This window comes from Corylus avellana, chromosome 9, assembly GCF_965113065.1.
Source record: "Corylus avellana chromosome 9, dhCorAvel1.hap1.2, whole genome shotgun sequence".
In the NCBI taxonomy this organism is placed as follows: domain Eukaryota; kingdom Viridiplantae; phylum Streptophyta; class Magnoliopsida; order Fagales; family Betulaceae; genus Corylus; species Corylus avellana.
Genome location: NC_142498.1, coordinates 2,810,675 through 2,827,373, shown reverse-complemented (window position 1 = coordinate 2,827,373; position 16,699 = coordinate 2,810,675). Strand labels below are relative to the sequence as shown.

The window sequence follows — 16,699 nt, the reverse complement described above, 5'->3', positions numbered from 1 at the left end:
GAGAAAGTGTGTGGAGAGTGGAGCCAACGATCCCCCCATATCTTAATATTTTGCCTATCCCCCACCCTTCACATCAACCCTTCCTTAAGCAGTGGGATAGAGTTCCATATACTCCGCCATGTGTACGATGGAGTCCGCCCAAGATTTGCATCTAGGAAAGAGGCACTTGGATAGTATTTGTCTCGAAGAATCTGTGCCACCAACGATTGAGGGTTTTGGAGCAATTTCCAACCTTGCTTTGCTAACATAGCTCGGTTAAAATCCTCCAAATATCTGTATCCCATTCCCCCCTTCTCTTTTGGTAGGCTCAATTTTTCCTAACTCTTCAAAGCAATTCTAGATAGGTTCTTCTTATACCCCCACCAAAGCCTCGCCATCATGGAATTGATCTTTTTGCATAAAACCTTCGGGAGTTTAAACACTCTCATCGTGTAAGTTGGGATGGCTTGAACCACCGCCTTCAAGAGGATTTCCTTCCCCTCCTGTGACAGGAATCTCTCCTTCCAACCGTTCATTCTATCACACACTTTCCCTAGTATGTTTTGAAAAGAGCGTTGTCGAGATCGACCCACAAGGATAGGTATGCCCAAGTACTTCTCAAAGCAAGAAGAAGATCTCACTCCGGAAATGCTAAGTATTTGGGTACGAATTGCCTCCTTGGTATTCTTGCTAAAGAAGATAGATGTTTTGGCTCTATTAATCTTCTGTACCGACGCACTCTCATACACCCCCAAAAGCTCTTGTATTTTCTGCCATTCCATCAAATTGGCTTTGCAAAAGAGTAAGCTATCATCTGCAAAAAAAAGATGGTTAAGCTTTGTGTCACCCCATGTGATTGGAAGGCATGTCAGAATTATGCTCACCCAACCATGCATTGTGGACAACATCATGGAAATCCAGCTTAATCAGCCATGCAGCTTCAAATCTGAAGCCTCTTCTTTGCTGCTGTCAATTCAGATTGTCATCAAAATCAACAAGAAGTGGCTTGTGATCTGAGGTACGTGTCGCTAGAACTCGCACCTCCACTGCCGTGAAAATAGAACACCATTCTTGATTGGCCATTCCGCGATCCAGCCCCTCCTTAGTGAATTCATGACCCTCTCTTCCATTCGACCATGTGAACCGTGACCCCTTATACCCCAAGTCACTAAGTCCACTCTCTTCTATTGTTTTCCTGAAGTCATCCATTTGCGTCTCTCGTCGCAAGGATGCTCCCCATTTTTCCAACTGAGAGACAATCTCATTAAAATCCCCAATGCACAACCACGGCTCCGGGGGAAACCCTTTGAGATGTTTTAATAATGCCCATGCCTCCTTTCTCTTTGCCACTTCTGGATGGCCATAAAAACCCGTGAGCTTCATTGCCTTCCATTTCGGAACTGAACAGTAGCGTTTATATGTGTTCTGAATGGTCAGTCCGTTCTCCTCATGCCAAAGCAAAGTTAGACCACCACTTCGACCCACCGGTTCAACTACAAACATACATGAGAAACCCAGTCTTACACGAATCTGTTAGAGTATATTTGAATGACCTTAAAGTTAGGGATTTGATTATGATTTGATCACCCTAAATTAGGGGATTTGATTAAGATTACATTTATGTGTAAGCTCTATAAATAAAGCATTATGTATTGTAAACAATCATTCAATAAGAGCTTAATAGTCCTTTGGGCTTTATCTGTGGATGTAGGTCGTTGACTGAAACACGTTAAAATCTTTGTCTCTCATTTATTTTATTTCCGCAATTTATTTCTATTTCTACTTCATTATGAATTCTATCATGGTATCAGAGCAATAGGCTAACGCCATTGTACGATCTAATGGTCTTGTGAATTTCTTTTTCCTTCAATTTATTTTTGTTTCTTGAAAAAAAAAATTGCACGGCTGCGTCCCACTCCGCCGCTGCCCCTTCGCCAACATCGGGTGAACGCCGCCAGCCACCGTCTTCCATTCCTGCTCACAGCCCAGCGGTTCCCACGCTATGTTTGGCCTTCCACGGCTCCATCCAGCTTGTCGCCGCCAAGCCAGTCGAAGACCAGCCTGTCGCCGCCCAGCCGTCGCACCTTCCTTAGCACTGAACACGGCCTTGTAGAACTACACGGCGTCGTTCGCCTTTGGAGTCTCCACCAGCACCCAGCTGTCCAGCGGCCACTGTTACTACTGGATTCGGCATCCCAACCCCGCTTCCTATTTGCCCCATCTAGTCACCGCCGCCATCCATGGCCGTGAAGCCCCTGCTCCCTTCAGCCGCACAACAGCCTTTAGGCACCGCCTGCCACCATTCCAGTGGCGCCGTTGATCTTCCAACCTCCATTCAGTCGATCTTGGCTTAGAGAGAAAAGAAGAAAAAGGCTTGTCATGAGATAAGAATTTGAAGAAGATGAAGTGTGTTTGGTTCTAGGTGTGAGTTATTCTCAATTAAGTGCAAAATTATTCCTATTCTAGTTTAGGAATATGATATTTTTGTTTAGTTGTTATATCAGGAGCTGTTTGGTTACGGGAATAGGTTATTCTTATCCCAACTTATGTAAATAGAGTTGGGATGGGCTAGTTGAGAGGGGCTTCTTTGGCCCGAAAACCCATGGACCTGAGGAAAGATTGGTCTGACCCGAGAGTGCCTACCGTAAGAAAATGAACCAGATTGAACTACGCCAAAGAAAAAGGCTATGAAAGCAAATTGAACAATGCATGAACCGACTTGAACTGCATAAAACAAACGCCTAAATTTGGAGAGAATCTTATTTTCTGCCATATACAGATGCCAAAAGAAAAAATAGACCACAAATTTGAAATCAGGACGAAAAATTAAGTGGGAAACACCTGGTCAACTTTTCGAATGCTCAAAGTCAACGGTCAACGATCAACACTGTAGAAAGTCAAAGCCAAAAGTCAAATCAAGAAAGCCAACTCTGGCAAGGTAATGACGTGGCAGAGTCGCTGATATGGTTGATATGCTGACGTGGCAGTGAAGCTAATGTGGCCATTCTGAAGATGTTGTAGAAACGTTGATGTGGCGCTGGATGACATGGCCTAGGGCTGACGTGGCGAGTTGGAGCGCTAAAAGAGGCCTAAGTTGCCCACCAAAAAGAGGCCTAAGTTGCCCACCAAAATTCAAAAGATGCCAAGTTGCCCATCCATTGGCCCATAGTTGGCCTATTTTTGCTCGGCTCTGTAGTATTGTTTAAAACCCATGCCATTTCAACCCATAGTTAGCTTTCACTTGAGCCCAAAGTTGGCTTTCATTTTATTTAGCTTTGTGGTATTGTTTAAAACCCAAGCCCACTTTAGCCTACAGTTGGCTCTCATTTTAGTCAAAAGTTGGCTCTCCTTTTTGGCCCATAGATGACCCACTTTTATATTGTTTTGCTATCTTAAAAAAAAAAAAAAAAAAAGGTCAAACTCAAGGTTTCAGGATCTTCCACCTTGAGTTTGAGAGAGGATATTAGAGTATATTTGAATGACTCTAAAGTTAGGGATTTGATTATGATTGATGAAGATTAGATTAGAATAATTTATGGATTTGATTATGATTCGATCACCCTAAATTAGGAAATTTGATTAAGATTACGTAGAGTATTCTGTATTGTAAACAATCATTCAATAAGAGCTTAATATAGCCCTTTGCGCTTTATCTATGGATGTAGGTTGTTGATCGAACCATGTTAAAATCTTTGTCTCTCATTTATTTTATTTCCGCAATTTATTTCTATTTCTATTTCATTATGAATTCTATCATAATCCTCTTCATTTTAGACGGAGAACTTTTTGTTTCCATGAGAAACAAAAAGTGGGGCTTCTTATCCTTTACCAATTGGCAAAGGTCCCGAACTGCCGTGGGGTCTCCAAGTCCCCGACAGTTTCAACTTAAAAGAATCATTGTTTGCGGCGGGTGCAGCCTTCGCCATGACACCCATAATAGATGCCTCAATATCTTCCTTCTATGTTCGTTCCATGTTCTTTAGTATCGCCGCTGGCTCCACTCGGGCAAGCTTGTTTTTATGTGTCTCCTCACCCCCCAAGTCAAGCTGCAATTTTGGGCCTGGACTGCTCCTTGCCTTTTGTATGTATATAGTAGGGTTATTAACTGCTACCACAATTAAATTCATGTCAAAAAAAGAAAAAGAAAAAGAAGGAAACACCATTAAATTTATTCTTCTTAATTAGGTCAAGAAAGTGTCTCTCTCATGCATAAGACTTTGAGTGAGCAAATTTCTCTTTTGCCAATGTATTTTGAGGAGAATTTTTTGCTTTTAACTTAGAAAAGTGTTCTAATGTAACATAAAAATTGTTTTATTTATTTATTATTTTTTTAAAGAATGTTTATGTTTGAGTTATTGGACCAAAAAAGGAGGGGAAAAAAAAAATCTAACAAACAGAGCCTTATCTTCTCATTAATTGACTGTAACCACCTTTGACATTAAATAATACAATAGGGACCTCAATGGAAGCTAAACTTGAAAACAAACATTTGCAGTAGAACTGCAGCTCAACAATGCATTAGTTAAATTAAAAGATCAATTTGATTACTTTTTCTTTTTTAGAATAATGAAAATAGATAAATAAATAATATTTTAAATTGAATAGTAAAAGTGGGTAACTAATATGCCGAACCAGATATAGTATAGGTACTTTGAAAAAATTGGTAGCTAAAATAGAAAAATATGTTCATTAACTAAATTTTAATTAAATATTTGTGATGTCAATGCTATTAAAATTTTAAAGGTCCTCCTAAATAGGTCAAAGGCCCTTATAAATAGCATTTAAGGTAATTTATCACAACAATTATTTCCTTTCTAAGATTCAAAAACTACTATGAATAAAGGTGCGTTTGGGAGTGCGTTTTTTTAAAAATAATCTGCGATTTTAAACCAAATCACAATTTTAAGGTGTTTGGGATTGCGATTTTAAAAACGCAAATTTTAAAATCGCAAAAAAATCTGCGATTTCCATAAGCTGATTAGAGGGTGCTTATTTAAAAAAGTGCGAATTTAAAACAAAATATCGATTTCTATTAAAAAGATATTTGGCGCAATAGTTACCTTTTTTAGAACGGGAATAAAAAAAATATCAAGAATACCCACCTAAAATATATTAAAACCCTTCTTTTTTTTTTTCTTTTTTTTTTTTCTTCATCCTCTCTATCTTGTTCATCCTTATTGGTAATTTGGTCATAAAACCACAATTATATGCTAATGTTATCCAAACACTCAATTGATAAAAAAAGTACTTTTTAGTATGTTTTACCAAACGTCTGTGCGATTTTAAAAAGTAGCGATTTTAAAAACACAATTTTTAAAAACATAATTTTTAAAATCGCACTCCCAAACGGGCCCTAAGCCAAGGTCTTAGAATTAAGATTTCATTCAGAAAAGTTACAGGAACAAGATTGTCTTCTGGAGAGAAATTCAGTTATTTTTCCACTCGAGGCAATTTTTATAGTTTATTTTTGCTAAAGAGATTACCAATTTATTTTTTTATTTTTTTATTTTTTTTATTTTTTACTAAATAAGTCAAAGGTCCTTAAAATAAATAACTTTTAAAGTAATTGACCACGAATTATGATCCTCTACAATTTTAAATAAATTGTAGATTTTCAAATTACAGAATTTAAGTCATTTCTAAGCATTAAAACACTTTGAAAACGTCACGTATTAAAAATGTGGCATGTTACAGTTAAGAATTGAGCATTTTCACCTGATTCTTGTTCTCTATGTTGTAAAAAAACTTTAAACCAAAAATAGGTTTTTAAAGAAAAAGCGCCTCTGTGTTTTTTTTTTTTGTAGAAAAAAAAAAAAAAAAAACTTTTTAGGAGGACAATTTTTTCTAGCTATCTCAATAACTTGCCACCTTTTATATATAAATATATGACATTTTCAAAGTGTTTCAATACCTAGAATGGAAACAACCTAAATTCCATAATTTGAGAATCTACAAATATTTCAAAGAAATTATAGAGCGGCAGTAGTTTAAAAATGGTAGCTATCATCATATTTCTTACCTAGAAAGCTTTGAAACCTAGATTTCTAGAATTGTCGGAAGCAAAATTTAAAGATGAGAAATAATAATAATAATCATTCTCTTTTTCTTTTTTTTTTCTTTTTTTTTTTTTGAAATAAACTGATTTCATTCCTCATAAAAGATAATTAGCCAAGAGCATAAAACTCTAAACAGCCAGAGCAGATTGCTCTAATAAGACAATATCATAAATACATCTAGGAATTTTTTCCATCCATATTTGCTCCGTGGAACATATAAGAGCAAATTTCGCTAGATTATGAGCCGCTGAATTTGCATCTCGCTTGACATGATAATAATAAGCATTCTCTCGACCATCTTTGAATCATATATGTATAGTGAATGTGTAAATTTACCATTAAATTTTTGTGGAACCCTATATGAATATACAAATCCAGCCAAAATAGTGAATCTATTAAATTTGTTTTTATAAATAGTTCCTTATAAATAGTTCAATTAGTTCCTTATAAATAGCTTTTATGATAAGATCATTTACTTGCTCAGATTAAAAAAAAAAAAAAATTCCACTATAAATAAGACCAAGGACCAAGGTCTTTATAACATTTTATTCCGAAAACGTCAGAGAAATTAAACAGCATTATTAGTTGAAAAATGGCAGCTACCGTCAAATTTCTTTGCGTGCTTTTCTTCCTCGGTCTCATTGACCAAGGTAAATAATCTATAGTTTATTTTTTTATTTATTTTTTTACAATGTATGACGGTAATTAATTAATTAATTAATTAATTGCTTTATTATGTAAAAATGGCAGGAAATTGTCAATGCAGCCTTAGCCAAGCAAACATTACTCAGTCTAAAACGGGAGAAGTAGTCCAAGGGAAGCCGGTGTGGCGCGTGAGTATCACAAGCGGGTGCCCGTGTTCTCAGTCAGACTTGCGATTGGGGTGCAATGGTTTTCAGACCGTGAAACCGGTTGACCCGTCGCTGCTTTCCAAGTCCGGCGACGAATGTCTGGTCAACAACGGCCAGCCCGTTTGGCCACCTTCGTATACTCCATTGAACTTCACCTACGCTTGGGACACCCCATTTCCATTCAGCCCGCTTTCCTCCCAAATTAATTGTTCTTAAATATTAAGGATGCATGTCTGAGACAGTTTATTGTGCTCTTGGTATAAATAAGAGCTTCATGTTTCACCCCATTTTGGATTATAAATCCAATATATATATTGCACAATTTCGGTTTATTTATTTATTATTTTTTTCTTAAAGCTTCACAAAGTATTGTATTTTGTTCTTATTTCTTGGGTGATGTTAATAATATAACAGTGTGTTTATAATATAACTGTCTCCTATTTAATTATATGAGAATTAGGGTACGTAGATGAAAGCAATACAAATATGAAGATAGTATTATATTTGAATGTAATCTAAAAGATAAGAGATTACAACCAAATCCCATAGTATAACATAATCAAATATACTCTAACAAATTGTCACTTCTCTCTTTTCTAGAGAGAGAAGCTCTCTCACTTGGGCCACTTCTATCCAGTAAAAGTTTTTCCTCCTCCTAATAACCATTTTTCCACTATTGAAAAAAAAAAAAAAAAACTCAATTAATTCATATCTCCCAGTCATCAACCAAGGAAAGAGAATCATTTATATTGAGAAAATAAGTCAATGACAAATCAATGGGATGGAATCATTCTCCTCCATAGGAACTACAATTATATTTCATACAATTAAAATATAAAAATAAGAGATATTTATATTTATTAACAATTAATTTTAAAAAATAATTTAAATATACAAGTTTACGTAAACAATTTTATTATTTAATGACAATTTAACTCTTGTCCATCTCTTGTTCAACTCTTTTTTAAATTTACTATTGGACCTGTTGGACCTACATGTTAGTCCTACACATTCAATAATATATTTAATTTTTTTTTTTTTTTTTAATAAAGTTGGATGCGAGATGAACATGATAATGAAAGAGAGCCCCTACTATCCTGATGGGCTGTACAAGTGAGGTTTTACAGCCTCCAATGAGAGGTTGGCATATCATATTAAAACACCAAATACAATAAATATAAAAACGTTGGATCTTATAAACATTGGCACTTTGGGTTTTCCCTTTCAAGAGACCCCACAGCCCTAAAAAACCCACCATCTTCTAAGCCTAATGCCGCGGCCGGATTCCGCTAAAAGCCACCGTTGAAGGCCATTGCCTCAAAGCCACTATCATCACTAAAAATGGTACAAAGGAATACAAATTAAAGGAAAAAGAAATCAGAAAAGAAAACCATGACACCACTACGGATGTCAGATGGTACCTGTCTCATCCTCTTCCTACAAAATTACCGACTCCACAACCTGATACACACGCCACCCACAAATAGAACCACCGCACTGCCCAAGTTCTAGCCCGCCACAGAACAACCACCCCCGACCCACAACCCATCACTGCTTGTAACCACCACAAAATTGCCACCCACATTCATGAATCATCACCCGCCTGAGCTCAGAACACCATCATTTTTGGCCAAACTAGCACAGATCTAGCCGCTCCTTTAGGAAGCACAACCAGGTATGGATCTCCACCGTCAAAGGTCGTCTCCCAAACCTCTAAATCGACCTCCTAGGTCACTAAAAACCCATCCAGCACCACATCGTCAACCCTTGGCCTTAGTTGCTCGTGGTGTGGTTGCTCTCCACAAAATTAAAAAAAATAATATCCACCTACGACCAGAATAACACCATGAGAACACCTAACATTCCCCATACTCAAAAGCCCACCACAAGAAATGTGCGCACTTGTCCTAAAAGCTTAACTTGTGGGCTCAAACTCATTTTTAATAGGTAAGGCTCAACATGTGAAATATTTAATTTAAATGTGGGGTGAATTAACGGAGTCAAGATTCGAATGAGTTTGAGCCCATTCGAATCTTGACTCAAACTAACATGAGAACACCTAACATTCCCCATACTCAAAAGCCCACCACAAGAAATGTGCGCACTTGTCCTAAAAGCTTAACTTGTGGGCTCAAACTTATTTTTAATAGGTAAGGCTCAACATGTGAAATATTTAATTTAAATGTGGGGTGAATTGACGGAGTCAAGATTCGAACTCAGAACCTCTAACTCTGATACCATGTTAAATCATCATTTGTCCCAAAAACTTAAGCTAATAGGAAGATGTAAATTTAATCACTTAATCAATACTTTAACAAGAAGAATATCAGGAGAACATATATCATTTCCCTAATCTAAATATAAAAGTTTACGTTGACAATTTTATTATTTAATGAGACATGCTATATCTTTAAACTCTTGTCAACCCAAGTGTCAGTCCCACATATTTAATGGTAGATTTTAAAATAAATGGATATAAATTTAAAAATAAATCAATGAAAAATTTAATTACATACCTAAAATTTTTAAGGACAAGAAAAACTATTTGCATTATAGTAACACTTGTTATTGGAGATTGTGCGAAACTGCAAAACTGAGAGTAAAAATTATTATTTGACTAGGGTCGGTGCGTTACGTGGTAGGTGGGAAGGGAAACATATTTTTGGGAAAAACGCACTTTACCTCTTCGAAGTTTGACCCATTTTTCAATTTGAACCCCAATATTTAAAAATTTGCAATGTACCCTAAAAAAGTTACAAAATTTTGCAATTCGATCAATTCGTTACTGAATTCTATCTTCTTAGATAGAAAGTTAACCACGTGACACGCACGTGAGCTTTTAGCTCTAATTCTTCCCAGATTGCCCCCAACCCCACGTGAAATCTTGACTCTACCCATGATAACATCCACGCATGTTTAACCATTTTTAAACTTCTTTTTTTTTTTTTCAACTCCCCTCGACAGCCTCAAACCCAACGTGCTTTAGAGAAGACAAAGAGATAGCAGAAGCTTCTCCATGTTCTTCGTTCTTCGACTGTTTCGAGTTACAAAATATTGTAGTTCTTTCGAGAAAAGGTGAAGTTGACTGGCATGGCAGAAAAGTTTTCGTGATCTTCCGATTATAGATGTATGAAGGTATCCAAAAAAAACCATCTTTTTAGAGTTAGGGTTATGTGTAAAATTGGGGGATTTTGGGGGGAATATTGTGGGTTTTTCAAATCCATTGTCTTGTAGTTCTTAAATTACTTTTATTGTTTAATTATTGCCTTTGATTTGTGAAATTTTGAAACTCTTTTGAATAAAATGAAACATGTGACGTTGATAGATGATAGGGTTGGAATGTTGCTTTCACATGTGGATGGTGGGGTTGGTGTGCATATTTTGGTCGTGCTTTGTGTGTAGTTGATTGTTGGTTTACATTTTGTGCTTTCCAAAATTAGCGGTCCCCTATTTAACTCTTTATTTTTCTGTAACTAAATATGTTGTTGACTTGTTGTATGTTTAGTGTTTCTTATACTTTTATTATTGTCTATATTTTATTATTGTCCAAAATTAGTGGTCCCCTATTTAACCCTTTATTATTCTATAAATGAATATGTTATTGACTTGTTTCCTTATACTTTTATTATTGTCTATCTTTTATTATTGTTCAAAAATAGTGGTCCCATATTTAACCATTTATTGTTGTCCATCTTTCATTTTGTTTATTACAAATGGAAGGACAATGTTTAGTGTTATTAAATATTTATTTTCACCTTGGAGGATGGCCATTTCAAAATTAGTGTTTGAGCTTCATTATGGGAGTAGATTCAACAGGAAACTTGGTTGTGAGTTCGTGGGGCTGGACCATCCTAAACAAAGCCTAACAATTCCAATGTAGCTGAGAGTCAGAGTGACAAATATGATAGGAATTAGAGAAGTATAAAAGAAAGTAATAAAGAAGGTGACAAAGAGGGTGATGAAGATAGAAATGATGATGTTGATGATGAGGGAGAGGGAGATGCTACTGTTAACCAAGATGAAGGGTATAATAGTGGTTGTAAGTTGAAGAAATCGTTTGAAGATGATGATGATGACACCCCACCCCATAAATGGGTAGGAGTGACATACTTGAGTCAGTAGTCATTCGTGATGAAGATGGTGAAACCACATTTGATTTTCATGTTGTGGATCTAGTTAATCCAATCATTAATCTTCGTATGAAATTTCCAAACATTCAATTTTTTAGAGAAGTTGTTAGGGTGTATAACCTTAAGAGGGGGAAGGACAATAGATTTTTAAAAAATGTATTAAGGAAGTGCATAGTGGTATGTAGAGATGCCAAATATCAGTACTGGGTGTATGCAAGAAAGATGGCTGATGAAGAGTCATTTCAGATAAGTTTTTTACAGTTTAAACATATTTGTGGTAGGAAATACAGAAACTCCATGGTCAACTAGCCAACAAGCTAATAGAAAAGTTTAGGATTCAGCCCAACATGCCTTTGGATATAATCCAACATGAAGTGAATGATAAATGGAGGGTGGATGTAAATCCAAGCATGATGTATAGAGTTAGAAGGAAGGCCAAAAGAAAAAAGATATATGCTAAGCTTGAGGATCAATATGGGAGGCTATGAGACTATTGTGAAACCTTGAGGCTGACTAACAATGGAAGTTGTGTACCGATGAAAGTGGACAAACCAAACCCAAATGTGTCTCCAAAATTTCAAAGAATATATGTTTCTCTAGCAGCAATGAAGAAAGGTTTTTTAGAGGGTTGTAAGCCTATCATAGGGGTAGATGGGTGCTTTTTAAAATGATAATTTAAGGGCAAACTACTTTCTGAAGTTGGAAGAGATGGGAACAACAAGATGTACCCAATTGTTTTTACTAATGTTCATACTCTTACTTTTGTTTTGTTTTGTTTTTGGAAAATAGGTTAAGAGTAAAAATCATCCAAGTGGTGCTGCTCCAGAAGCAACAAATGCCCTAAGACTTGTTGATGAGAGAGACCACACACCTCCCCCTAATTTGTGATGAAAGAAGAGTCTCACCTCCCCTTGGATTTGATCATGAACAAGGATTTGGTGCAGGCATTATCCTGCTTCTAGAATGAGGTATGTCAGCTAGAGCCTTAACAGAAGATACATGAGTTCTTATATTGTCCACATGAGGGTCTGCAACAAGGACTCGCCATTCTGATCAGATATCTGGTATTTGTTGTAGTGTTCATATAAAAAACAAAGGCGTAATACACATTGACCTAACTGAAGAAGCATGTCCAATTGACACTACTGCAAGAGGACCTACACATAGGGGTGGTGCAACCAGAGGAGCTTCTACAAGAGGACCATTAACTAGAGGTTGTGCAACTGCAACAACTGCAATTAAGGGTGGTGCAGCCAGAGGTTGGTAAATTGTTTTACCTGTAAACACGCGTGATTTTTTTTTTTTAATGCGATGGGAAATATGTGCAATAAGTTGAGCCAAGTTCAAAAAAAAAAAAAAAAAATCTCAGAAGGGGGTGTTTGCCCCCCTCCTGCCCCCCTTTGACTCAACCTATTATATTGTTCAAAACGTATAAATGTAATTTATAATTTATTTAGTTGTCCTTAGCAATTTTTCATATTTTGCAATTGCTATTTAATTTCTTCATTGTTGAATTAAAATGATGTCATATTTTTATTTTTTAAGAAATGTTCTATTACGCTTAATCTACCTCAACAAGAGTTTGTTAATAATTCAATTGAGGCTCAATAAAATTATTGTTGTCATTAATCTCAAGCTTGGAAACGACACCATTTTAAATTAAAACGATAAAGTTAGATCAAGTTGGGTTCGTCAGAATTCCAATGAGCCACTTTCAACTTTCCACTTGATTTCGGTCAAAAATCTAAAGGGTTTGGAAGCCAATCGGTCAAATTCCTTTGAGGATAAGGTTGGACCCCTCGGGTCAATATGGGGTCCATGTGTATGACCCATATAGTTTCACAGATTCAATGGTAATTTTAAAAAGTGGAAAGATGGAAAAAGAACCCGGAGAAAAAATATAGCATTTTCCTATTTTTAGGAGCCATTTGGGGTAGTTTCCCACCCTATAATATATTCGGTAAATCTTTTTATGTAAATTGTGAGGCTACAATTGCTTTGACCTTTGATAAGTTTTCCTCCATAAAGCACATATTTGCCTTTTGAGTACATAACATTATAACTGCTTTCGACTCTTTCTTAGAGCGGGTAATCATAACTAAAAGCCTAAAACGGCAAATTATACATAAACTACTTAAATTTTAAGCGGGTTAGAGGGGTGTTTGACCTCTTTCATCCCCCTCTAGCTCCGTTTAGGAAAATGTTATGTGTTCTTCTAGTGTGCTCATAGTGTCCTTCCAGCTGTGATGTGTCTTTTAAAATTATCGTTGAATTTGAGATTATCATTATTGAATTTTAATTTATTGGTGATTTTAAAAGTCACATCACAATTGGGAGAGCACTAAAAGAACACCTAGCATTTTCTCTCCGTTTATTATACCCCATCCTCCCAAAAGAGGAGGTAAACAATGGGTGTGGGTAGACTTTTTTTTTTTTTTCTTTTTTTTCTTTTAACCTAATTAAAGGATTAAATGGGGGTATCCAAATTAAATGATGTGGAGATCTTCTCATTCTAATCATTCTAGATTTGGAGATCTTCTCAAGTAAAAAATTATGATGTGGTTATTTGGAGCTAATTTGAGGAGATATCTGTTAAAAGTTGTCTCCTAAATAAAATTGTGAAGAGACATCTGTTAAAGTTGTACTTACCATAATTCTCAAGGAAATTAATTCATTTAGAAAATCTGTTAAAGTTGATTTTGAGCTAATTTTAAGGTGATACCATAATTATCTATGGAACTCCAGAGCATATATAATTTTTTTTTTTTGACATGTCGGCACGGGAAGAGGAGGAAAATTCGAACTAGTGACCTCTGCTTCCCTCATGAGGTGTGATTCCCAGCCGATTGAGTTACCCCTTAGGGACCAGAGCATATATAATTGAATTAGTATCCTTTCCAGTTTATTTGAACTAGATAATATTCAGTTAGTTATAGTGGAGGGTTATTTTTATCCTCTCAAAAAATGAAGAGACAAAAATACGCATCAAGTATAACTAACTGGATAATTTTCAGTTCATTTGAACTGAAGAGGATCCTGTTCCCATATAATTGGAGATCACATGCCCATTCCCTCCTCCAAATACCAAGAACTTGTATTTCAAAAATATATATATATACCAAGAACTTGAAAAAATTTCTTAGCAATGGCAGCCATTACCGAGTATTTTATTGCTATTCTCTTTCTGGGTCTCATTAGCAAAGGTACAATAATTGCTTAATTTTGTCACTTTTCTTGTTTTATTTTGTCACAATTCTTAACGCATCAGACACCCTTCCTATAGTACGACATCTTCCTTTAAACCTCGTTGTACAAAAACTTTTAGGGTAAGAAACACTATAGGCCAAATGATCGAGTAAAATCTTTTTTGATTTGTTTTACCAATTCTGAATTTTTTTTAGTCCAAACAAAATCTTTTATCCATTTTCAGTTTCTCAAAAAGGGAGGTTTCTTTTTTGGAGAGATTTTTTATGAAATTTCTTCCACTTCTTGTGGAATTCATTTTTGGAAAATCACAACCTATTTTACAAGATTCTTTTAGAATTTTGTCACAGCATTTTTGGCCTCTTTTTTTGGCTTTGACTAATAAACATTGGTCTATTATTTGTCTAAGAACAAAGTTTGTACAACACAAACTAAGGGTTTGCGTCTTGTATTATGTGTACAAAGGACACAAGGTGTCACATTAGTAATTAGAGACGTATAACACTCTTAACTAGCTTGTGTCCTACACACACAACACAAACCAAATGCTTGTGTCTTGTGTTCAGTGTGCACGTACAGAATGCAAGGTAGAGATGTCATGTCAATAATTAGAGGCTCACAACACCCTTAGCTAGCTTGTGTCCTATGCACACAACACAAACTAAAGGCTTGCGTCTTGTCTTCAGTGTGCACAGAACGCAAGTTGAAGATGTCATATCAGTAATTAACTTACAACACCCTTAGCTAGTTTGTGTCATATGCACACGACACAAATTAAAGCTTACGTCTTGTGTTCACAGAACACAAGCTGGAGGTGTCACATCAATAACTAGAAAGTCATAGCACTCCTAGTTAGCTTGTATCCTATGCACACAACACAAACCAACGGCTTGTGTCTTGTGTTCTGTGACACAAGCTGAAGGCGTAACATTAGTAATCGAAGGCTCGTAACACTAGTCCTAGGTTGCGTGTCTTTGTGCGCAAGACACAAACCAAAGTGGAGTAAAATAAAGTAATGGATTAATAAAAATGCATGCATGCAAGGGTGTACGGCTGCACTTTGAACGACTTTACGATAGGCACGGTGAGGAGCGGGAGACAGATACAAGGGAAGCCGGTATGGGACGTGACAGTGATCAACAACTGCGCCTGCCCTCAGAAGCTCATAAAATTGGCCTGCAAGGGATTTCAGACTGCAGAAAGCATTAATCCTTCTATTTTTTCAAAGGAAGCTGGTGATAAATGCCTCCTCATCAAAGGCAACAGCTTGGCGGGATCCGCTTCGGCTTCGGTCAAGTTTTCTTACGCTTGGGATCCTCCTTTTACCTTTTTTCCTTCCGAGGCTGTCACAGTTGCGTGTCGAAAGAACTTCTAGCTAGCTAGCTTAATTAGCTAGCATCCAAATAAGTGAATGGGAATAACTTGTCATTTAATTTGAATCATTTAAATTTTAAATGATGGTTACTGATGAAATAAAGGAGGTTGATTATTATTTTCTTGTGTTTTGAATGTTACGGCTCCCTCAAAATAACAATAAGGTCACGACTCCTTCAAAATAGTCATTTATCGAACGTAGGGGTAGAGAGTGTCGTCGCATGCGAAGGTAGGTAGGTGGAGCTGGTAGTGGAGAAGGGAGGAAAAATGCAGCAAATTAATCTTACCTTCAAGATGCAGACGACACAAGAGGAAGAGAACAAGGAAAAGAAAAGAAAAAAAAAAAAAGTGCTTAAAAAGGAAAATAAAAAGGTGGTAGAGGATGAGGGAGGAGCCTTCCCAATTGGCAATAACAAGGAGAGATCAAAAATGGAATCTGAAACCATAGTTGCAAGATGCTCTCTGGAAAGCTCGAGGGGAGAATTATTAGTATTTTAAATTTCAAATTGATTTCATCCTTAAACTTACCCACGTTGCCGTAATGGCATTTATTTTTTTGTTATTCAAACCAAAAATATAAATGAAGCAAAGAAATAATAATAAAAAAAACTACTCATTTCTTTGGGCTTTCTTTTTTGTGTTCTTTGGACTTTCTTGCTTCCTCATTTAATATATAATTTTATTCTTTAGTATAGTTCTTACGTCGTTATTGGACAGAATATATAAAGTAGCATAATAGAGCTGTAGAATTAGAAAGATAATGAAGTTTATTAGAACTGCATGCATATTTCTCTAGTCCATGTCGACAGACAACCTGAGCCCTTCTATCAGGGCGGGCTCAATTTTTTCTGGGGCGTTAGGCGAAACTTTTAAATGAAGCCTTTGTTTTTTTTAATATTTATATATTAATTAAATAATATTTATTCTAATATTATTATTATATTTAGAGTTCTCATTTTTATTAATCCTTACAAAAATAAACACAACAATAAAAAAATCAATTTTTTTTATGAATCAATCCAAGAACCCCACCAAATCTCTGCTAAGCACATATTTCAAAACTGAAGCACACAAAAGCAAACTAACCCAAATATATATATATCGT

The 16,699-nt window shown here is 36.0% G+C and overlaps 3 protein-coding genes across 3 annotated transcripts; 2 read left to right on the top strand and 1 right to left on the bottom strand.

Moving 5' to 3' along the window:
- Positions 1-948: 948 nt before the first annotated feature.
- Positions 949-2,200, bottom strand: LOC148583584 (uncharacterized). The gene is made up of 2 exons (XM_088510452.1): positions 2,081-2,200; positions 949-1,509 (listed from the first exon to the last, which is right to left on the bottom strand). Exons 1-2 carry the CDS (start codon positions 2,198-2,200, stop codon positions 949-951), a joined length of 681 nt encoding a protein of 226 aa, XP_088366578.1.
- Positions 2,201-6,627: 4,427 nt separating this feature from the next.
- On the top strand, positions 6,628-7,102 carry LOC148583583 (TPD1 protein homolog 1-like). Its single transcript, XM_088510451.1, has 2 exons — positions 6,628-6,685; positions 6,786-7,102. Exons 1-2 carry the CDS (start codon positions 6,628-6,630, stop codon positions 7,100-7,102), a joined length of 375 nt encoding a protein of 124 aa, XP_088366577.1.
- A 7,059-nt stretch (positions 7,103-14,161) lies between these two features.
- Positions 14,162-15,595, top strand: LOC148583582 (uncharacterized). The gene is made up of 3 exons (XM_088510450.1): positions 14,162-14,219; positions 14,285-14,342; positions 15,265-15,595. The coding sequence occupies exons 1-3, from the start codon at positions 14,162-14,164 to the stop codon at positions 15,593-15,595; spliced, it is 447 nt and encodes a 148-aa protein (XP_088366576.1).
- The last annotated feature ends 1,104 nt before the right edge of the window (positions 15,596-16,699 follow it).